The sequence below is a fragment of the Eretmochelys imbricata genome, chromosome 1 (genome assembly GCF_965152235.1).
Source record: "Eretmochelys imbricata isolate rEreImb1 chromosome 1, rEreImb1.hap1, whole genome shotgun sequence".
In the NCBI taxonomy this organism is placed as follows: Eukaryota; Metazoa; Chordata; order Testudines; family Cheloniidae; genus Eretmochelys; species Eretmochelys imbricata.
The window spans coordinates 24342956-24367738 of record NC_135572.1 but is presented as its reverse complement, the minus strand read 5'-3'; the positions used below and the strand labels follow the sequence as shown (position 1 = coordinate 24367738).

Genomic DNA, 24783 nt, shown 5'->3' with positions numbered 1-24783 from the left:
TCACTATGCAGCCTTTCCCAAAGTTTAAGGCTTGTCTATACACAAACATGCAATAATTTAGTTAACTGGGAAAAACCCCTGTGTGAACACACTTCTATTGGTCTAAACTGGTTTAACTTGCCCCTGTAAGCTAAACCAATATAAGCCAAGTTTAAACAAATATAAAAGTGTCTACAGAGGGGCTGGCACTAGTATAACTAAATCCGTTTACAATCAAACTTTTAGATGACCAATCCAAGTGTATAGATCAGGAGTAAAATGTTCTAAAGCGCTTTTAAGTGACTTAAGAGCCTGAAACTGATAAGTGCCCACATTCCTTTTGAAAATTGGACTTAGCTGCTTTTCAAAAATTTACCCAAACTGTGTCCCACAGTTATCCCACACTTAAAATACTTACATGCTTTTTAAACCACTTTAACATCTTTGGATGAAGGGTGCCATATAGGTACAAAGTATTAACATAATTACAATGTCAAGGTATATATTTGAAATTCTGCTTCCCTGAAGATATCTTCTTCCAGGGGTCTCACTTCTGGTTCCTCCACACCCTAGTGTGAGGAAGGTAGAATTCTCAAGGGCAGCAGACAGACGTCTGAGCACAAGCTAAACACCTTACTGTTACCCAGGATGCTTTGTGCTTAACTCAATCTTTGGAACCTTCCACTCAATTCCAAAAGAGCAGAAAGTGAAATATCCCCAGAGAAAGTCAGCCATTAAAACTAAAAATGACTGGAAAAAAAACTAGCAGCTCAGAAAAGAATTTAAAAATAGAGATGTAAAATACAATGCCACCTCAAACAGATTCTGTTCCAACCTCAAAGGGAGGTAAATGGGTGATTTATAATCCTGCAAGGTGAAAACTTCAGAGAAGCAGAATTACAAGGGAAGCAAGTCTCAGCCTTAATTATCTCCACAATTACTTGCAATACACATTGACTTAGGACTATTGAGTAACGGTCACCTAGAGTCACCTTTCAGAGCAAAGCCACACTTTAAAGAGAGTTTTACTTGCGTCCCTAAAAAGCTTGACAACATCCTTTGTCATGAAAAGAAAAGGAGTACTAGTGGCACCTTAGAAACTAACGAATTTATTTGAGCATAAGCTTTCGTGAGCTACAGCTCACTTCATCGGGTGCATCTCTAAGGTGCCACTAGTACTCCTTTTCTTTTTGCGAATATAGACTAAGACGGCTGCTACTCTGAACTTTATCATGACGTGATACAAGGTTTGAAAGTCAGGTTCTTTCGAGTTTACACATCTACACAGATGAGTTATGGTTTGTCTATATGGAGGAAACTGACCAGCACAACTACTTTGGTATAATATAGCTATTCTGGAGTAACTCCTCCATGTGGACACTATTTCAGAATAAAAAGTGATTTTATTCCAGAATTACTCCATTTTGTGAGCAGAGTAGCTATTCCAGAATAAAGATACTTTTATTTCAGAACAGAGTCTCCACATAGGGAGCTATTAAAGCATACCTATTCCAGTCAATTTCCTTGTGCAGAAAAGGATACAAGTCCACAGGTGCCCTTGTTGCCAAGAAGGCCAATGGCATTTTGGGATGTATAAGTAGTGGCACTGCCAGCAGATCGAGGGGCGTAATCATTCCCCTCTATTCGACATTGGTGAGGCCTCATCTGGAGTACTGTGTCCAGTTTTGGGCTCCACACTACAAGAAGGATGTGGAAAAATTGGAAAGCGTCCACCGGAGGGCAACAAAAATGATCAGGGGACTGAAACACATGACTTATGAGGAGAGGCTGAAGGAACTGGGATTGTTTAGTCTGTGGAAGAGAAGAATGAGGGGAGGATTTGATAGCTGCTTTCAACTACCTGAAAGGGGGTTCCAAAGAGGATGGATCTAGACTGTTCTCAGTGGTAGCAGATGACAGAATGAGGAGTAATGGTCTCAAGTTGCAGTGGGAGAGATTTAGGTTGGATAGGAGGAAAAACTTTTTCACTAGGAGGGTGGTGAAGCACTGGAATGCGTTACCTAGGGAGGTGGTGGAATCTCCTTCCTTAGAAGTTGCTAAGGTCAGGCTTGACAAAGCCCTGGTTGGGATGATTTAGTTGGGAATTGGTCCTGCTTTGAGCAGGGGGTTGGGCTAGATGACCTCCTGAGGTCCCTTCCAACCCTGATATTCTAGGATTCTATGAAAAGCCCATTGTCACAGTTCAAGAAGGAAGAACAATGACTGAAAGACAGAACAATCACATTCACCCAGCCAACCAATGAGAAAGCACGAGCAGCTGTATTGGAGCTCTGCTCCCCTTCCTTTATGACCAGAGTTAAGGTAATAAAGAGAAAGTTACCAAAAAAAATTAATTTATTATAATGATATTTACGTCTCCTTCAGGAAGTAGAAATTAAAGGTCAATATCAATCAGCTATTACACTTAGTGCACGTATAGATATTGATGAAGTACAAAAGGATGGAAAAAATTAATTCACAAAGTGGCATACTGACAAAAACAGTGGGAAAAATATACACTGAATTAGTAAAGACAGAAAACAAGATGGGAGAACCTTTCATTAGGTCAAAAGAAAAGGAGTACTTGTGGCACCTTAGAGACTAACCAATTTATTTGAGCATGAGCTTTCGTGAGCTACAGCTCACTTCATCGGAGGTGCATCCGATGAAGTGAGCTGTAGCTCACGAAAGCTCATGCTCAAATAAATTGGTTAGTCTCTAAGGTGCCACAAGTACTCCTTTTCTTTTTGCGAATACAGACTAACACGGCTGTTACTCTGAAACCTTTCATTAGATCATCTTCTTATTCCAATAAAGGTGTGGCTGCTTTTCAAAGAAGTCACAATAGGAAGCATATAGGAATAATTCTACAAATAAAAAGGAAAAACTGAAGATACTATATAGCAAGTCATTCTCAAATATTTAGCATAGTGTATACCAACCTTAAAATGCAAAAGAAAGCAATATACAAGCTCCCATTCGCAGTCAGAAAGGAAGTTGACTGCAAAATCTCAGGTAGCAGTTTGTGCAGATAATAGTCAAGCTTTCGTTTCCTGAGAACTGCCGCAATCTGGAGGGATAAAGAAAGGATGCACACTTGAATTCAACTAGTTTTTTTACACTGTAAAGAAAAAGAGGACTTTTGCACAGGGAGACACATTCATGTAAACAATAAATCAAAGCCTCTTAATTTACTGAGATACTTTTATGAAGAATACCATAAAAGACTTCCTCTGAAATTGTGCAAGAAATGCAGAGGCCATTATGACTATAAGAAGAATTTTACTACCTTGCTGACCTTGCTGAGTGGGAGAAGGCTAGCTGTTTTAAGCTGGTGATAAATTTTCACAATACTTTGTGTTCCAAGGTATGGAAATGAATACAGGTTAAAACATCCCTAAGAAGTCCAAGCACATGCCTTATGCAGCCCCCCATAAAATAGTGAAATATTTCTGTAAATTTTAACTTCAAGGAACCTAACAATTTTTTTTACCTTGACGGGCAAGTCTTCCTCAAAAAAATTCACTATGACGTCAGAGATCAGAAAGAGAGTGCTTAGAATAGCCATATCATTTATACAAAGCATCTCTTATGAGTAGGTCCTCTCTTGCAAAAAATCACACAATAAGTGTCAGCCAACAGAAAACAGACTAGATATAGACAATAAATATGCCTAGAGGTCAATTAAATTTCTGCTTGTATGTTTTATAAGAAGGGTGAGATTACTTGCAAGAAATGCATATAGCTTTTTAGATTCAGTCTATCAACAAAGACTTACAGGTAGGAAAAAGCTCACATAATTGTTCTGAATTTCCATGAAGTTAGCATAGTGGTGAAGGACAAAGATATATTCACTTAGCACTTTCTATTCAGATTTCCACTATTGCCTTTCTTTCTTTTCTTTACTTCTCTTCCTTCTCATCCAAGTGGACTAGGGCACCAAGTTTCCTAGTTCAAATCAGCAAGTGACCCAGCCCCCACGCTGCAGAAGTCAAAAACCCCCAGGGTCTCTGCCAGTCTGACCCAGTGGAAATTCCTTCCCAACCCCAATTATGACAATGAGACCCTGTGTGTGTCAGCAAGACCCACCAACCAAAAACCTGATAAAGAATTCACTATAGTCACTCAGAGCCCTCCCCCATCTAGTGTTCCATCTCAGACAACTGGAGATACAATAGAACTTCAGCATTACGAACTGACCAGTCAACCACACACCTCATTTGGATCTGTAAGTATGCACTCAGGCAGCAGGGAGAGACCAAAAAAAAAAAAAAAAAAAAAAGGTAAAATCAGTACGGTGTTAAATGTAAACTACTAAAAAAAATAAAGGGAAAGATAAAAAAAAAGATTTGACAAGGTAAGGAAACTCTTTCTGTGCTTGTTTCACTTAAATTAAGGTGTTTAAAAGCAGCATTTTTCTTCTGCATAGTAAAATTTCAAAGTTGCATTAAGTTAATGTTCAGCTGTAAACTTTTGAAAGAACAGTATTCACATTCTGTCAATGTTTTTTCAAGAATTACGAACCACCTCCATTCCCGAGGTGTTCGTAACACTGAGGTGCGACTATACTTACTACTAACAGTTTCAGATGGACCACATACCATTGTAGGCAACCTCATCATACCATCCCTTCCATAAACCTATCAAGCTCAGCCTTGAACCCGGTTAGATTTTTTGTCCACACTATTCCCCTTGGGAGGCTGTTCCAGAACTTCATTCCTCTCTGATAGTTAGAAAACTTTGCCTAATTTCAAGCCTAAATTTTTTTATGGACAATTTATATCCATTTGCTTTTGTGTCAAGATTGGCCCTCAACTTAAATAATACCTTTCCTTCCCTGTCGTGTATTCCTCTGAGTTATTTATAGGGAGCAATCATATCTCCCCTCAGCCTTTGTTTGGTTAACCAAGGTTAAGCAAGCCGAGCTCCTTAAGGCTCCTGTCTTAAAGTAAATTCTACATTCCTCTGATCATACTAACAGTCCTTGTCTCCACCTGTCACAGTTTGAATTCATCTTTCTTCAACATGGGAGACCAGAACTGTATATAGTATTCTAGATGAGTGCACCAGTGCCTTGTATAATGGTAATGATACTTCCCTATCTCTACTGGAAATACCTCACATGATGCATCCTAAGAGTGCATTAACCTTTTCCATGGCCACATCACATTGACGGCTCATAGTCATCCTGTAACTGACCAGTACACCCAGGTGTTTTTCCTTCTCTGTCTCTTCTAACTGATGTGTCTCCAGCTCATAGCAAAACAAATGTATTGTTAGTCCCGAAATGCATGACTTTGCACTACTAAATTTCATCCCATTTCTATTACTCCATTTGTCATAGTCATTAAAATCTTCTTTATGATATTTAAGTCCTCCTTCGTACTGGTTACATCTCCTAACTTTGTGTCATCTGCAAATTTTATCAGCACACTCCACCTTTTTGTGCCAAGGTCATTAATGAAAATGTTAAATAAGATTGGTCCCCAGACCAATCCCTGAGGAACTCCACCAGTAACCTCCCCACCGCCTGACAGTTCACTTTTCAGTATGACCCATTGTAGTCTCCCCTTTAACCAACAAAACTAAATTAACTAGGGCCCCATACTACTCACAGCACCCACTCAGAGTCAATAGGGGACCCTCTGGATTACAGGAGACTGGGCAAGTGAGCCAGCTGGATTCCACTTTATTCTCCCTCTCCATCTCCCAAATTCTGTAGGGGAAAGCATCACTAAAATCGATACTGCCAGAAAAGAAGGAGGAAAACCCCTTTCAGGGGGACCTGGAGGCGGCTGCAGGTAAGGGCAGCTCCCGACACACAGCTATTGCAGGAACTACGTTGTCTGAAGGGCAGCAAGAGACCATAGAGTAAAATGGAGAGAGTACTTCCCTATCTCACAGGAGTGCTGGGAGGATAAAATCCATTAATAATTCTGAGCTACTTAGATATTACGGTGATGAGGGCAATATATGTATTAGATAGGAGAGGCTGAAGAGTCAGCATAGATATGGAGTCTTGCCTGCTGGAAGGAGAAGAGAGTTCAGTGTATTGTGGGCAGCATTGAGAAGAACTGCAGAGCCTGTTAGAGCTGAGTTTCTTAGCTGTCAGCTAGTTTGTTAACAATTGCCGGTAGAGAAAGGGTTGGCTGACATTTGCTGACCTTATCATTTAAATTTTAAATCCTTTGCAGTGCACAAAGCTCCACAGAGCAGGAAAATTTAAATTGTGAGGGCAGCAGAATCCCAGGCTTCATTCTCCTGAGGTCTGGGTTTTCTTCATCAGTTTCCAGGAAAGCCTCCTAGATATCTTGGAACTCTGTCAGATTAAGTTATAAATGCTATCTTCTTCTCTGTGGATTGATACTAATCCTTCATTTTGGGCATGAATGGATTTTGCCAACAGTGATTAAATAAATCCTTAATATGTAACTGTAAACATGTCAGATCCAGATATCCTTTTCCCACAGGAAACAGATCTGTTGCCTAAGGTGGTGTCATTTCTTATTTGATCCTTTTTTTTTTTTTTTTTTTTTAAATGTACCTTAATTTCGGCATTGCAAATAAATGGATGTTTAAATTGGGTGTTGGTTTGTTTGCCAAAATGAATAATTAACATTGTTTTCTGATCAAGCAGATCTAACTTGAAGAGGCTGGAAATTATCTCTGCATATTTGTAGACTCAACCTGAACAGTTCTCTTCTACAGGGCTCTGCTATGAAATACTGTCTTAGTATGAGAGAATATTCTTTATATCCAGCTTCTGAAAATTCTGTTCTATGTAGCTTCTTACACAGCCCTCATCAGCATAGTTTCTGAGTGAATTCCAGTCGTGCATAAGGTGGTGATAACACAGTTTCTACATCTAGTGTGTTAGGTCTCTTCTCACACATCTGAAATATAGGGGGGAGAAGGTCTAAGTGTCCAGCAGCTTTCTGTACTGTATAATATTTTCAGAATTTTTATTCAATAAGAAAACATTTAAACTATTAACTTTGATTATTCATTAAAAAAACTTGCTAACCATGCATTGCTCCTTAAGGACTACTAGCAAACTAAGTTTCAAGTTTTTAAAAAGTTTGAGACATCAAGTAAAAACAAGAGGTTATTAATGGAAACTTTTTCGCAATCTTAACTATAGATTTCACAGTATTATATTTCAAACCTGAAAAATTAAACATACAGTCCATTATATCAGAACACCAACACTTTGTAGAAAAGTATTGCTGCCACTCTTCTTTCAAAAATGCTCAGACTTAATATTTTTAAAAATATCTCCAGTCTTGCAGACTTGTCATAAAAATGTACTACTCCAGGACCTAAAATCTATTCATTCACCCTTTATTAAGGGGAACAAGAGTAATTCAAACACTAATAGTATTTTACTCACCCTTCAAAATAGAACTATTTGCTCTGCACAAGCAGATTTTTGCGAGATTGAGCTAGTCTATCAATACACTTTGATAGGAAATAAACACAATAATTAGAAAATGTTTTCAACACAAACTATGCATTTGCATTTAAAGGCATGGGGCCAGAATTTTAACAGTAGTTAGGCACCTAAAGATGCAGACAGGTGCCTAGTGGGGTTTGCAAAAGTACCTGAGGTAGGCACCTTTGTAAATCTGGGCCATAGTCACTACATTCAGTTATTGTTTCTACAGCAATTGTTGTTCATCCCTTCCCTTTGCACACCTGCAGTACGTAGGCTGTTACATTTAATATAGGTAGAAAATGTAGCCAAATTATTGTTTCCAAGCCAACCACAACTTTGAATTTCCTAGACGTTTAGCATTTACATTTGCAATTAAAACTTTACACTGTTTAACTGAATTTCCCTGCAATTTAAAACTGTGTTCCAAATTCAGCAGGTTATTGAAAATTCATACTGTGGCAGCACCCATATGCATCAAGGCATCCATAGGCATCAGGCCAGGGCCCCATGGTGCGACGCACTAGACAAATATCTAGCGAACGATATGAGAGATTCATATATTCAACATTTTAGATATGTGCATCTAGTAGATGCAATATTCTTTTTAACTGAGTAGTCACAATTAGTCTCACTATACAATAAATGCCCTCATTAGTTCATTTGTAAAGTTTTGTTTCAGTGTATGGATATTCAGATATATGCATGGTTGCACATATATTTCAAAACTCTATAATCCATTTTTCAACCAATTGTTTCTCAAACCTTAGCAAGTCATATGCTAACTCATAGTACTCCGTATAACATAAGTACATAGATTTCAAATGAATAAATTGATATTTTAGTTATCCAAGAGAAAATAACTCTAAAAAAAGGTGAAGAAATAAAACAGATTTTTTTTTTATCTATGGCCATGTAACTCATGAAAAAGCCATAATGAAATGTATTAAACATTTTTGCCTGGAGCTGGAGCAGAGCCGGAGCACAACTCCAAAGCCCTGTTAACAGGGCAGCATGGTTCCAATATGCAGCTTTGGGAACTAAAAAGTTAGTCCTTCAAAAATGGAAAAATCGATCCCCACCAAACATTGATGCCTGACTCATGACACAGCTGACCTCACAGCTAAAAACTGGCATTCCACACAAGACGAATGCCTGAAAAATTCAAAGCAATCTGGGCTGACTTTCTAGAGCTCTATGATTAACGTAGACAGTAAAGATACATATGTCGCTTCCTCTCTTCTCCCTTTAACCTAACCTTGTTTATTTGCTTTGTGTATTACGATGAATCTGATATTTTGGTGTATGCGTTGTATTTGGAAAATTCTATTAAAAAATTATAAATATAAAAAAGGAAACAGACATTTTAACTTCAAGTGTCAAACATGGCTCTTCCTATGAACAAAGATGAAAATGCATCTCCCAGTCACAGACAGGCTCAACCAAGTTCAGCATTCATTTAAGAAAGTATGGTCCAACCACAGTTCCAATCACTGGCCAACCACGCTTTCTTACAACAGTTGCTGAATGTGGGTTGCTCTATCTACACCAACTGGACAACAGTGTTAAACACTGGGAGAAGAAAACTGCATTTGCACCCACTGGAACCAGCTGATTTTTAAAGGTAAAATTAGCCTTAATTACTTAGCTATATGCATCACAAGCATTAAGAATATAAGAATGGCTATAGTAGGTCAGACCAAAGGTCCATCTAGCCCAGTATCCTGTCTTCTGACAGTGGCCAATGCTAGGTGCCCCAGAGGGAATGAACAGAACAGGTAATAATCAACGATCCATCCCCTGTTGCCCATTCCCAGATTCCAGCAAACAGAGGCTAGGGACACCATCCCTGCCCATCCTGACTAATAACCATTGATGGACCTATGAATTTATCTAGTTCTTTTTTGAAACATGTTATAGTCTTGGCCTTCATAACATCCTCTGGCAAGGAGTTCCACAGGTTCTCTGTGTGTTGTGTGAAAAAAATACTTCCTTTTGTCTGTTTTAAACCTGCTGCCTATTAATTTCACTTGGTGGCCCCTAGCTCTTGTATTATGAGGAGTAAATAAAAATAACAGTTCCTTATTTTCTTTCTCCACACCAGTCATGATTTTATAGACCTCTATCACATCCCCCCAACAGTCGCCTCTTTTCCAACATGAAAAGTCCCAGTCTAATTAAGCTCTCTTCTTATGGCAGCTGTTCCATACCCCTAACCATTTTTATTGCCCTTTTCTGAACCTTTTCCAATTCCAATATATCTTTTTTGAGATGGGGCGCCAAATCTGCAAGCAGTATTCAAGATGTGGGCATATCATGGATTTATATAAAGGCAATATGATATTTTGTCTTATTATCTATCCCTTTCTTAATGATTACCAACATTCTGTACACTTTTTTGACCGCCACTGAACACTGAGTGGATGTTTTCAGAGAACTTTCCACAACGACTCCAAGATCTCTTTCTTGAGTGGTAATAGCTAATTTAGACCCCATCATTTTATATGTATTGTTGGGATTATGCTTTCCAATGTGCATTACTTTGCATTTATCAACATTGAATTTCATCTGCCATTTTGTTGCTCAGTCACCCAGTTTTGAGAGATCCTTTTGTAACTCTACACTGTCTGCCTGGGACTTAACTATCTTGAGTAGTTTTGTATTATTACATTGTGCAAACCCAACTAATTTCTGATGCATATGACACTTGTTCAGTTTCAGAAAAATTCAACCCATGGCCAACTGGAGCATAAGAGATGAAGAGGTAAAGAACCTCAGATATTTCCTGTCCTTTATTTGATCCTTCAACTGGGACTCTTCCTTCATCCCTCTCCTTTCAAATTTCTTCACAAAACTTTGCAAAAACTGAAAAAGTTTTGTGAAGTAGGCCAGATTGACTTGAATGTTTTTATGTTACTGAAGCATATAAGTATGTCAGTACCACTCAGGCAAGACTTAACACTGACGGCACTGAAGGCCTCATGGTGTGCAGGAATCTGTATCAACAATTCATATATCCTCAACATGTGCAAATTATTTGCCCAAAAATAAGTCATTCAGAGGTCATGACGGCTTGATGATAATGTTAGAGGCCTTTTCAGCAATCTATGATCTATATTCCTACTTGTCTCAAATCATGGGAAGACCACCACATGGTATTATGGATTTGGCCAGAGAAGAACAAGAGACTTATCAAACACTTCGCAAGAATCAAGTGACACAGTAATTCCTCTGAGAGCCTCACTGACTTTCAGTGGATGCAACTTCCATCTCAGAGTCTAAACTGAGCTCCTGGGAGGACTCTTGAATAGAGTGTCCTTGAGCTCAGTGAGATTTCTTGGCTCATTCATCTGCGAAATAGTCACAGATTTCCTCATTAAAATCACATCTTCTGAGTTATAAATTATTAGTAACAACATTTTCACCTTCTCCCACCCCTCCCTTCCTATACAGGCCAACAAATCTTCATGCTGGTGAATTTTGTAAGCGTACATGCTGCTTCCTTTTAAATTAGTGAATGAAGATCTTTTCCACTATTGGCTAAAAGGCTACATTAAAAGACTGTCAAATTGAAAGCTAGTCAATTTCACATTATGATTTAGAAGCTTCAGGTATCACAGCTACTCAAAATCCTCTTGCCAATTATTACAAGGATATTGACATTTTCCTTTTTTTTAAATTAAAAAAAAAGTTCCACCCTTTGTTAATGCATAAAAAGATCCACACAGACGAGAATAAATTAAGTGAACTATACAAGAAACAGGAATACTGAGTACTATTAAAAATAACAAAAGAAAGTGAAAAGCTGAGGAAATTTTCCTTCTCTAGTCAAAAGTGTATCTTGTAACACTTATAGGTAACATTTTCAGACTGAATTGTGATTTTCAAGTTGATGTGGTCCTTTTTAGAAAGTTGACTGCAGATATGTAAGAATAAAAGTAATTCCATTAGACAATTTAATAACCCATAAAAATAAAAAATATATAACAATTATGAGTTATCGTACTAACAAAGTTTATAACCACTGTGAAAGTAGAATGAATTATATTGAAATTATAATTCATTAAAGAAATGCTGCTTGAAGAGTTTGTTGAAATATAGTTGTCAGAAAGAGAAACATTAAGGAGTGAGAGACAATGGGTCCTCAAACTAATTAACTTAGAGCTCCTACTGAGCTAGGAGATTGGTAAACATTAGTATGCAAATAAGATATGTATGTATATTTGTCAGTTTCTGCTTCCTTTTGTCTCCTATGTTAAATTGGCTTTGGCTTACGTGTATAAATAAGTTAGCTTGAGCTTTTGCAGGAGGCTCACATATATCTGGATGCATTGACAAAGTGCTTTGCTAATAAATAGACTGGTCTGACAAATTCAGTGAGTTTTGAATCTGACTTTGACAATTTGGAGGTCCCACCGAGATGGCAACCGTCTTCACTGGGGCCGTGTGACTCCTGACCGTCCTTAGGAGGGCCGTGGCAAGCCGGCACCTGGCCCAAGCGGTCCTCCACCAGAACGGAAGGGTGCATGACCACAGTGAAGTCTTCACCATCAAACCTGTTGGTTCCCACTCTGTTCTGGTAGGGATCCCAGGATCTGACATCAGGAATCTGGTCAGGTAATTATTTCTGTGTTTTGTCCGGACTGAGGGTTGCCTTGTCTCTGTGTCTATCCATCCTCCCTGTGGTGTGTTTGAGTCTGGGCGCCGTCTCCATCCGGGGATCAGCTAAACAAAGAGTTCCTGTCCCCACAGTCTGAGTGAGTGAAATCTGCACAATCGCAGCCATACTGCGCCTTGAGTAAAATCCTTGGTGTGAAAGCAAGGCAATTGAGGCAGTAGCCTGTGGGCTCCTTTTGTGTGTTGCACCGGGCATCACTCTGCCGAACACGCCTTTCCTTCTTGTGTGATTGGTGTGTAAAGTCCTCCTGTATGCGTAATCAGACGTCTAAGTCGGGACAGTTTCCTAAAGGAACACTGGCTCATTTTATGTATTTTAGGAAGGGTCCGGACTCCTGTAAATTTCTGGAAAAATGGAGAATCCCAAAATTCAGTGGCCACTGTTAGGATCTTGGGACAAAAAGCGTGTAGACGTCTTAAAAGACAAACTCGGCCAACCTAAAACTAAATTGGCAAAAGGAGAGGTTGATTGTTTCATGCAGTGGTGGGAAGAGGCAAATCATAGGTGGACAGAATCAAAACTTGCCTCTCTCAAGGATTCAAATGATAAGTTAAAAGCTTTATTAGAAGCCTCCTCTCCCACTGCCAGACCGAGCGCTCCCCTTTATCCCGTTCTCCGAGAAGATCAAGATTGATCCCATTCCCCTTCATACTCCCATCTCATTGTCGGAAGGGACGAAGAAAACCCCTTGTTAAATTCTGGGGATGACGATGAGGAAGATGCATTAATTGGCCTGGCATCCTTGCATCGGATCAATAGGCGGTCACAACAACTCCCAGGGGTCTTCAGTTCAGACCAGTCCGGATCGTCCAATACTGCCCAGGCCCATTCCTCCGGTACCACTCAGACCTGTAAAGAAAAAACCCCCATTCCCCCAAAACCCTCCAGTCTGCCTGACTCCTCTGTTTTTCCCCATACATACGAAGATAGCCTGGACACTGATTGGGCCCAACGCTTACGCTCTGGCTCTAAACCTATCCAGGCTCCCCTCCAAATCCTGCATACTGGGGGCCAACAAGAGGGTCCCACTTGGAGCTATAAACCCTGGACTCATACAGAGCTCCTTTCAATTGTAAAAGGCTTTCCAAAGCCCCTGGAAAATCCTACCACATTTGTAGAGGAATTTTTGTTAGTGTGCGACACCTATGAACCCTCTGAGGCAGACCTCCTGCAGCTGTGCAAGCTACTTGTAACCCTAGCGAGCATGAAAAATGGCTCACAGCAGCCAACTGGCCCATCAGTGAGCGCCATTCAGCTTTACCAGACGCCGGTCCTGATGCTGAACACCGGAAAAAGTGTAAAGACCGAGCTAAAAACCTACATGAGGCCATCCCTCGAGTATGGACTCCAAAAACAAACTGGACAGCCATACATTGCTGTAAACAGCGACAGGGAGAAAGTCCAGGTGACCATCGCACCCGACTGACTGATGTTTTTCTGCAACATTCTGGTATACAGCAATACCAATGGGAAAGGGCACCCTGGCTCACGCGTTTGTTAATGGCCTCCTACCTACTATTGGCAGAACGCTAAAGCGAGTAAGTGTTGGGTGGGAAACTGAAACCATGGATAAATTGCAATCAGTGGCAGAACACTGCCATCGCACTCTAAAGGGAAAGGAGGAACAATCTTTCCAAAAGTTAATGGCCCTGCAAATACAGCATTATTCAGGGCAAGGTAAACAGTACCGGGGAGGGGGACGTGGTCATGGGAGGGGCCGTGGAACTGGATTTTCAGGTTTTGGGGGTGTTTGTAATTACTGTAAACAACCCGGACATTGAAAAAACGGGTGTCCGCGCCAGCCTAATAGCTCTGTAAACAACCAGCTAGGCCCCCTGTCGGCACAGCCCTACAGTCCCCAGACTTACTTTGTCCCACAGCAATGACAGAACACCAGGGAATCTCAGGAAATTTTAGCTCCTTTACTACCTCTCACTCCCACGGGTGAATGTGTTTTGACCATTAACGATCTTTCTCTCCCTTTCCTTGTTGATACGGGAGCTTCGCTCTCTGCAGTTCGTACTGCCGACCTGCCTGAGGTTCCCCGCTCCAAAAAAAACCATATCTGCTGTGGGCATTACGGGAGTCCCAACCCCTTATCCCCTTTCAAAACCTCTACCAGTCCAGGTTGGTCCCCTTTCCGCGGACCATGCATTCCTCCTCTCGGATTCCACTCCGGTGAATCTTTTGGGTCGGGACCTGTTATGTAAACTTGGCTGCACCATCTACTGTTCCCCGGATGGTGTCTACTTACAAATCCCCCAGTCCTCTCTGAGTGATTCTGTAGCCTCCCTGCTGTCTGAAACTCCCCTTTCCACTCCGGTCCCCTGCTGCCCCTTGGTCCCGTCCCTTGAACACCTAATTTCACAGGTCCCATCCTCTCTGTGGCCGACCCACCCGTCTGAAGTGGGCCGTTTACATACTGACCCCGTCTGCATTATTGTTGATTCCTCCAAACCTCTGCCTCGCCTGTCTCAATACCCTTTAAACCCCGAAGCAAAGGCTGGAATTGCCCCAGTCATGACCGCCCTGCGGGAACAAGGCATTATTATCCCCTGCTCCAGCCCCTGTAACACTCCTATCCTCCCAGTTCAAAAAGCTGATGGTAAATCGTGGCGGTTTGTTCAGGACCTTCGGGCCATTAACCACATTGTCATACCTGCCTTTCCTGTTGTCCCTAACCCAGCGACGATTCTGGCTTCTATCCCACCAGATGCAACTCATTTTACTGTTGTTGATTTGTGCTCTGCTTTCTTTTCTGTCCCGGTTCACCCTGACTCCCAGTTCCTCTTTGCCTTTTCTTACAAGGGGCAACAGTACACATGGACCACACTGCCCCAGGGGTATACTGAAAGCCCGTCATATTTTTCCCAAGCATTAGCCCGAGACCTTGCTGACCTTGTTTTCCCGTCTAGGTCCACACTAGTCCAATATGTAGATGATCTACTCCTCTGTTCCCCTTCATTGTCTGCCTCTGAAACTGACTTTTTAGTGCTCCTTACTGCCCTAGCAAATAAGGGTCACAAAGCTTCTCGCTCTAAACTACAACTCTGTCAAGCTTCTGTCACATACCTTGGCTTTCTCCTCTCCCAGGATTCCCGTGCACTTTCTCCCACCCGTGTCCAAGCTATCCTTAGCTTTCCCCGACCCCGCTCCCCACACCAGGTCCGAAAGTTTTTAGGCATGGCTGGATTTTGCAGACAATGGATTCCCCATTATGCCTCCCTTGCAAAACCTCTCCAGGAACTCACTCGATTCTCTGTGCCTGACCCCATGCCGTGGCCCCCTGAGGCCAATTCTGCCTGTTTCCCTCAAACAGGGTTTGGCTTCTGCCCCTGCCTTAGGGCTGCCTGACTATTCTAAGCCTTTTACCCTTTTCTGCCACGAACAATCTGGGTGTGCACTTGGAGTTCTCACTCAGATGCACGGAGAAAAGAACAGCCCAGTGGCTTATTTCTCTGCCACTTCAGACCCTGTTGCCCAAGGCTTACCCCCCTGCCTACATGCTGTGGCTGCTGCAGCGCGTCTAGTCGAAATATCTGATTCCCTTGTTCTCCGCTCTCCTCTTACCCTCCTGGTCCCTCACTCTGCAGAAACTCTCCTGCGACAACATAACACATGCCACCTCTCCTCTGCCCGCCTTACCAGGTACGAACTTTTACTACTATCAGCTTCATATATCACCATAAAGCGTTGTTCTCAGTTGAACCCTGCCACTCTCCTTCCTTTGTCTAATGACGGTGATCCCCATGACTGCCTTGCAACTGTCTCTGCTGTCACCGTCCCACGTTCTAACCTTTCTGATGTCCCTCTCCCTAACTCTGACCTTGTTTTATTTACTGATGGTTCCTGTTTTCGAGACGACCAAAGTCGTCTCCTTGCAGGATACGCTGTAGTTTCACTCTCTGAAACCCTGGAAGCTGCGCCTTTACCTTCTGTAACCTCAGCACAAGTCGCTGAATTAGTTGCCCTTACCCGTGCCTGCTTTTTGGCGGAGGGATGCTCCGCCACCATTTACACTGACTCCCGCTACGCTTTTGGGGTTGTACATGACTTTGGTACCCCCTGGCAAACTCAGGGTTTCCTCACCTCTGCCAGTACCCCTATTAAAAATGGGCCCTACATCGCTGCCCTCCTGTATGCAGTTTTACTTCCATCTGCCCTAGCTATTGTTAAGTGCCCTGGTCACTCAATGGCAGTACTGATGTTGCTAAGGGTAACGCATTTGCTAAACATGCTGCTGCCATAGAACCTTCCCCAGATGCATTTCTAGGTTCCCTTTCTGTTTCTATACCGCCGCCGTCCCTCACTGACCTCACCCTGCCCCAGAAACCGAGAAAGAATCCTGGGTTGCCCAAGGTTGCTCTCTACATCCCGATTCTCTTTGGCGCTCGCCTACTGGCACCTTTGTAGCCCCCTTTTCACTCTACCCGTCTCTGGCCGCCCTGCTACACAGTGTTTCGCATGTCGGAAAGGAGGGGATGGTCTCTGCTGTAACTAAGACAGGATGGTGGGGCCCCCCATTTTAGCTCTTTTGCAGCCCGCCACTGTGCAGCCTGTACCATTTGCCAAAGCCATAATATTGGTAAACCTGGAAAAGTGGCCCAGGGGTTCCAGGGCCTGCCTCAAGCACCTTTCCTGCATTGGCAACTTGATTTTGTACAAATGCTTAAGTGTCAATAATATGAATTTATATTGGTTATGGTATGTTTATTCTCTGGTTGGATTGAAGCCTTTCCTTGTCGCAAGGCTGACTCACTGCCTGTTGCCAAATGTTTGTTAAATCATATTATGCCTGCCAAGGGAATTCCTGCTACTCTGTTCAGTGATCGGGGTACACATTTTACTGGAAAACTTGTTCAACACCTGGACTGTATATTGCATATCAAACACCTGTTGCACTGTCCCTACCACCCACAGAGTGCAGGTGCAGTTGAAAGACGAAATGGTGTACTTAAGAACAAGCTTACTAAAATTTGTAACTCTACAGGATTAAGATGGCCAGTAGCCTTGCCATTAGCCCCTATGGACATGAGATACACTCTATCCCAAAGGCATAAATTAAGTCCCTTTGAAATTGTTATGGGATGCCCGATGCGAGCTATGACTACCATTACTCCCGTTCCAGATTTGAACTTGACTCACAGTGCGCTCCTTCAGTATTGCAAGGGACTAATGCAAGCTGTAAGTCACTTCCATTCACAGGTTCGAGCCGCCTGGCCCACGGAACCCACCTCCGACGCTTGCCACAACCTCGAGCCAGGTGATTTGGTCTACGTACGGCGCCATCATCTAAAGCACGCCTTGGAGCCCCGGTGGAAGCGTCCTCATCAGGTACTGCTTACTACACAGACAGCTGATAAACTATCTGGCATCGCAGCGTGGATACATGCTTCACAGCATAAGGAGGCACCATCCCCAGAGAACCAATCATCACCGCAGGACAACGCAGAGTCAATTTTGACTCCAGAAGACGACGTAGAGGAACAGTCTGCAATACCTTACAATCTATGCTCTCGTAAGGGTTGCCAGAAGTAGATGACGAACAAAAAAAGCAGTAGCGAGCCTAGTGCCTACTGCCTGGTGGGCATAAAACCGTGACTGCGGTTCCCTCAGTTGAGGTTCTCAGAACCAGAAGAACCTTGCCTCCAACATGCACCTCTGCCTGTTCCTCGGCTGCTGGTATCTTACGGCCTGGGGAGACCACGATGACAATTCTTTTATCCAGCAGCAGGTGTGGATAGCTCAGACCCTTACTATTTCTAATCGCTGGGTCTGCAGCCACATCCCAGCCCACTCTCAAACTGGTGTTCCTGTCCTGGCTATCCCACTCAAGTCCCCAGACCTCACTGGAGGGCCTCATCCGTTTAACAAAATATGGAACAGCAATGACACTTGGGAAGCGGTGGAAATAAATGCATCTAAATGGATATGTGTGGTGGAGGGAAAAGGTCATTGGTGTTGGGCGTGTAATGGGACAGGGCTGGATCTGGGGAAAAGCTGTTGCCTTCAGCATATCGTGGCCAATGGTGTATGGGATTATTCAAACAAAACTAAAAAGTGGCAGGCCGGGTATGGAGATATGAATTTTTTCTCAACCTGGGATCAAACAGAAAAATCAATCTCATGTTCCCCCTACAGTAACCTTAGTGAAAACAATACAATCTTTCAATATCATGCAAATAACACCACTCCTCGTAAGGAGAATTACCCTGTACACTTTGGGGGATACTACTCCTCCTTTGCAAACACCTATATGACAAATGGGTGCAACCGACCCTTCCTGGCCTTAATAGGCCATCACTGGGTGTGTGGGACCAGAGCTTATACCGTGCTACCAGCTAATTGGTCAGGAATCTGTTATCCCACCCGACTCTTCCCACAATTCCGAGTGCTAGGAATCTTCCCTTGAGAACGCCTCCGCAATTTCAGGCGAAAAAGAAGGGACTTAACAGATGCCCAATGGTATGTAAATAACATAAGCCCCTTAACCTGGGAAGAGGCCATTGGCGGTTCCTTAATACCATTAGGGGGAGTAATACACCATGCAAAAAGGCTCCTAAGGTTACAAGCAGTAGTTGAAATAATGGCAAATGAAACCAGAGAAAGTTTAAGAGCCCTGGCCAAAGAAACAGGGGCAATCCGACTGATGGCCCTCCAAAACTGTCAGGCATTGGACATAGTGCTGGCGGCAAAAGGAGGGACTTGTGCTCTCATTGGAAAAGACTGCTGTGTGTATATATCAGACAACACCAATGACGTAATAGATTGTGCTAGCCACTTAAAACAAATCACATATCTTCCCCACTACGAGCCAAGTTCTTTATGGAAGTGGCTAAGTAACCTTTTCAATTTCTGTGGCATAGGAAACTGTTTCAGGGAGCCCTAACTCTCCTGTTTGGAATCCTAATAATTTTTGTATGTTTTCAGTTACTTTCCTGTTGTATCCAAAATTGTGTCAGGCATGCTACACAGATAGCTGCCCCAAACCAGAGTGCTAATTTGATGATTTTAAATATCACTGATGAACAAAGAGATAAAGAACGATTGATACGTGGAACCCAATCATTGTTGGTAATTGCATAGCTTGACCAAAAGGAGGAACTGTGAAAGTAGAATGAATTATATTGAAATTATAATTCATTAAAGAAATGCTGCTTGAAGAGTTTGTTGAAATATAGTTGTCAGGAAGAGAAACATTAAGGTGTGAGAGACAATGGGTCCTCAAACTAATTAACTTAGAGCTCCTACTGAGCTAGGAGATTGGTAAACAGTAGTATGCAAATAAGATACGTATGTATATTTGTCAGTTTCTGCTTCCTTTTGTCTCCTATGTTAAATTGGCTTTGGCTTACGTGTATAAATAAGTTAGCTTGAGCTTTTGCAGGAGGCTCACATATATCTGGGTGCACTGGCAAAGCGCTTTGCTCATAAACAGAGTGGTCTGACAAATTCAGTGAGTCTTGAATCTGACTGACACCACTGAACTGTGAAAGTTGAAAAAAAAATTGTCTTTTGAATAACCTAACGATTACACCACCACTCACTAGGTATCGGAAAAACACAGTTATTTCTTGCAGCAGCTGACGGTGTTTATAAAAAGCCTTATATAAATCACTTCGACGCAGTGATAAAAGCATGTGCATTCACGTGCACACAGATCTGTTTTTCTGGCCACCGTACAACCGGCAACCATGACTACAAATGTATTTATTATTAATAATTATTATTATTATTAATCAACATCATTATGACCGTTTTTCCTGCGCAAACACTAGCACAATATCTGATTACTGAGGACGTGGCATGTTTTCATTATTACGTTAATGTCATGGGTAGAGACAAGACAGTTCGAATAAATACTAATCAGGGGAATCACAGAATATCAGGGTTGGAAGGGACCTCAGGAGGTCATCTAGTCCAACGCCCTGCTCAAAGCAGGACCAATCCCCAATTTTTGCCCCAAATCCCTAAATGGCCCCCTCAAGGATTGAACTCATATTCGGCTAGAACAAATGTGTTTAATGTATACTTGTAGATGCCATGGTTCTGATCCCAATGCAGACAGGGACAAGCATTTGGCTACACTATCAAAGGGTTTTTCACTCTGTCCTCAAAGTAAAAGTTCCCAACTGATTAAATGTTACTGGAAGTCAATGGGTGTTGCACATACAAATAAAGGAGGATAAAACTCAGCCCCATGAAGGTTCCTCTGGTTGCACTATGAGGGGAAGGAACAGATAAATGTATCATTTTGAAAATTTTTGAATGAATCATACATTTTAGAATTGTACTTCAACAAAAGCAAGTAAACTTAAATAGTCTCTAGTAAAGCCTTAATTGACATTAAACCAGTCTCCATAAAAATATACAGCTAGAGCTAAACCCTCATCTCCCATGCACAGCACTTGTTACAACATCCTACAAAAATGTGCCATTGGGTATGCATCTGCAAGTTAATTTTTCAAGATATGACATTCAGGTTGAAATGGGGCTTAAATTAGAGTAGCTATGCCTCTCTCATAGTGTAATTAGGGTTCGAAGGTTAATATTTATTAGGAGTAAAAACTGTATTTAAATTGTTTAAAAATTTTTGCCTTGATTTTCATTAAAGAATTTCACTACAACCTTCTGGAACACCACCAGCAAGTACAGAAGACCTTTATGGCTTGCAGGATCCCTATGCAACCTACCAAACATCTACAAAGTTCGCTACCATCAGTGTACAATTAATACATTTTTTTCACATTTTATCAGATTGAACCTAAAAATTGCAACAGTGTAATTATTTTCATGTTTCAAAGGTGAACAAAAACAAATCACCTTGTAATTTGGCAACTAGCCACTAAATTAAATGTTCAGGCACTATTATCTCCAGGATTATAGACAAAACAGGTTATCACATGTGGACAGGATTTACTGTAGACTATACAACATACACGGCCTTTAGCAACACATAGGTGTACAAGATCCTTGCCCTGGGGACCTTACAAAAGAAATCATACAGACGCAACAAACAATTAAGGAGAAAAAAAGTGCCAAAAAAAAAAAAAAAAAAAAGAGATCAGCACTGGAATAGAAACAGTGAACTCTAAAGAAGGATTTGAAGGGGAAGGTGCTAAGTGCACCAGATGAAGTGGGCTGTTACAAGCACAGGCATAGTAGGAAATTACATGAAGTCAAGAACGGAAGAGAAAGACAAAAGGAGCAAACGTCAGAGAAAAAGACACAAAAGAGAAAATTAAAAAGAACTGGACTAGGACTCAGAAGCCTCGGTTCAAATCCTGGCTCTGTCACAGAGTCCCTGTGTAACCTCAGAAACTCAGTCTCTGAGCTGCCGTTCCCTATATGTTGGCCCTACCATCGTCACGGCCATGAAAAACATGTCACAGACCGTGAAATACGCCCTTCCCAGTGAAATCGAATCTCCTTTGTGCTGGTGGGAGCGCCCCAGCCAGGGGCTCCTAATGCTAGTCCCAGCCGGGCTGCAGAGGGACAGGACTTGTTCTTCCCCTGTAGGGTCACTCTCGGTGCGGAGATCAGACCCACCTCCAGGGGCAGCGCAGAAGCGAAGGTGATACACCCAGGGCTTCTGCACTGCAGCAGCCCCGGAGCTTCCTGCAGCTGGGGAAGGTACCTGGAGGTGGATCTGATCTCCCCACTGAAAGCAGCTGTGCAGGGGAAGAGCAAGTCCTGTCCCTCCCCAGCCTGGCCAGGAGCCAGGCTCAGGGATTCCGCACCATTGCTTCTGCCAGGGCTTCCACGCTGTGGCTCCTGCTAGGACTCTCTCCCCCACAGCCCCTGCCAGGGCTCGAGGCACCCGGGCTCAGGCCTTCTGCTCCCGTGGCTCCTGCTGGGGCTCAGGGTTTCTGTCCCCCAGCTCCTGCCAGGGCTTGGGGTGCCTGGTCTCAGGGCACCTGGTCTCGGGGCTTCCGCCCCTGCTAAGGTTCAGGGTGCCCGCTCCCCCAGCTCCTGCCAGGGCTCAGAACACCCAGGCTCAAGGCTTCCATGCCCATGGCGTCTTTGAGGGCTCAGGGCCCCCATTTTGCTAGGCCCCTGTGGACCCATGCATTAATCCACCAATGGCCTGCTCTCCCAGCAGCACAAGGGAAATCGGACCCACCTCCACCTCTGGAAGCCTCCTCGAGCTGCAGGAAGATCCGAGGTGAAGTGAAGGTGGCAGTCCCGTGACCGCCGCCCCCGCCCAACAGTTTTGCAACCCTCCCACAGCCCCCTTTTTGGGTCAGGGCCCCCATGGTTACAACACAATGAAATTTCAAATGTAAATACCTGAAAACGTGAAATTAACTAGTTTTCAAATCCCATAGCCATGGAAATTGACCAGAATGGACCATGAATCTGGTAGTGCGCTACCTATATGTGAAATGGCCGTAATACTACTACTTTTCTCCCTTCCCTTGTCCGTATCGTCGAAGGTCTAAGTCTACGTCTGAAAGTTTTACCAATATAACTGTTTCAGTTGGATACAATTTTTTTAACCGAAATAGTTATACTGGTAAAAGCCGTAATATGGACACAGTTTACTCTGGAAGGAATACTGCACCAAAAAAAATCTGCACACAATATTTTAAAATTCTGCAAATTTTATTTGTCAATAAATACATGTGGAGACTCCAGCATGGCAGTGGGGAACACAGGCCATTGGCTACACAGAGGTGGGAGATCCCCCTGTAGCCCCCCCACCCCAGGATATGGACTTAGCAGTGAGGCTGCACCCATCCCTGACACAGCACAAGGGCCAGGCCTGCCCCAGAAACACCCTGGGGCCCCAACCCTCCGTGCCAGGCACGCACCAAGACAGTAAGCGAGAGGGACAGAGTCTCACACACACATCCAGACTTTGCGCCCGATACAGGTGAAGGCAGGCAGGTTCAGCCCGGGAGGATCCAAGTGTGGAGGGGTCTGCTGTGCAGGCGATCCAGGGGTGGGGTGAGAGAATTCTGTGTGGGGCAATCTGGGTTCGGGCGGCTCAGTTGGGGATTCGCGTGCAGGGGAAATGGGACTCTGCAGTGGGGGAGGGGGCCAGGCAAAGGTGGCTGCAGCTCAACGGGGGAGGGTCTGGAAGGGGGACTCAGAAGGGGGTCTGGGTGCTGGGAGAGTGGGGCGGGGGTCTGAGTGCCAGTGCTAGGAGCTCAGTAGGGTGGGAGTCTGGCTGTTGGGAGCTTGTCGGTGTTGTCCATGTGGAGGGGGATGGGGCTCACTGGAGTGGGGGTTTGAGTGCAGGGGGCTCAGAGAGGGCAGTCCAGGTGAAGGGGTGGAGGTCTGGATGCAGGGGAGGTCTGGGTGCGGGGGGAGCAAGGCTCAGCAGGAAGGCGGTCCGGGGGGCTCGGTAGGGGGTTGTCTGTATGGGGGGGGTAGAGTGGATGGAGGAGCAGCTCCTCATACAGTGACCCCTCCCCACACAGCTGAGAAGCAATGCGGGCCCACATAGGTGTAGCACTTTCTGCAGCCAGGGGAGACTTCTGGGGGTAGATCTGACCGACCCACGGCTGCTCCTTGCAGGGGAAGAGGAAGTCCCATCCTTCCCTGTTCCCAGCCCAGCTCGGGATAGCAGCTGAGTCTGATGCAGGGTAGGAGTCACCAGCCAGTGCACACCCAGCCCCTCTCCCCTCACACACACTGTGATTTACCTCTCTGCCAGCTGCTCCAGGCCCCCAGAACAACAGGCCCACGCTGCTGGGGAGGGGCACATGACCGCTCTTGCGGCTTCCCTTTGCTTCAGGAAAGCATTTTTCTGCAGGAAAGCAAAGAAATCTGTAGGGTACATGAATTCTGCATGCACGCAGTGGTGCAAAATTCTCCCAGCATAACAGTTATACCGAGATACTGGTGATTTACCAGTAAAGTTATTCCCCTTTCCTTACGTGAATAGCTATACTCGTATAAAGTACCTTTATACCAGTATAACTGTGTTCACACCAGGAAGGTTGTATCACTTTAATTATATTCCATACAGTTAAAAACAGTACAATTTTCTAGTGTAGGCGAGGCTTAAGTAGATTGTAAATTTGGGAATATGATAAATTATTTGTTAATTTTTGAAAACTAGCAAATTACAATATGATCACCTGATAGTAAAACTAAAAATCAGAATAAAATATTTTATATTACTGTAAAATTATCTTCAGGTGGAAATTATAGCACTTATAAACAGCTAAGAGCTTGAGTTCAAGGTAGTTTTTTTTTAAACATTTTTCAGAAAAACAGTGACCCAGCAAAGATCTTCTGCACATAGTGAGCACAGTTAAAAAGTAGTATTTGTGGCAGTTTCAGAACTCAGTGTCAGAGACTGTAAGCTAGTTGCCAAATTACCATAATACTGCTTAAAAAATGAGAGAGCCAGAAAGTAATATATACACACACATTCTTTAAATATAAAATTTGAGTCAAAATGGTCTAGTGTTCACACAAGGGAACTAGAAGAAGAGGTTACTCACCCTGTGCAGTAATAGCGGTTCTTCAAGATATGTCCCCCCTATGAATGCTCCACTTCAGTTCCTTCCCTATGGGTGCTACACTTCCGGTAAGTATACACCCCATGCACCTTTGATCAGAGATCTTGGGTAGCAGTGCCTGTTTGGCCCACACATGCACACTATCCAGCCTTGTGCTCTGCACCATGGCTATATAAAACTGTGCAGACGCACTTCCCTCATCTCCTTCTCTACCACAA

At 43.3% G+C, this 24783-nt stretch overlaps 1 protein-coding gene across 4 annotated transcripts in view; it reads right to left on the bottom strand.

The window, feature by feature from the left end:
- The window catches only part of TMEM135 (transmembrane protein 135), a 385640-nt gene that overhangs the window by 337798 nt on the left and 23059 nt on the right, over positions 1-24783 (bottom strand). For 2 of the 4 annotated variants that reach the window (XM_077808028.1, XM_077808030.1), the window contains one exon: positions 23741-23844. In XM_077808028.1, coding sequence (XP_077664154.1) covers positions 23741-23844 — 104 coding nt within the window. Of the gene's footprint in view, positions 1-2921; positions 3050-23740; positions 23845-24783 lie in introns of all 4 variants that reach the window. The other 2 variants (XM_077808027.1, XM_077808029.1) reach the window with 1 other exon arrangement.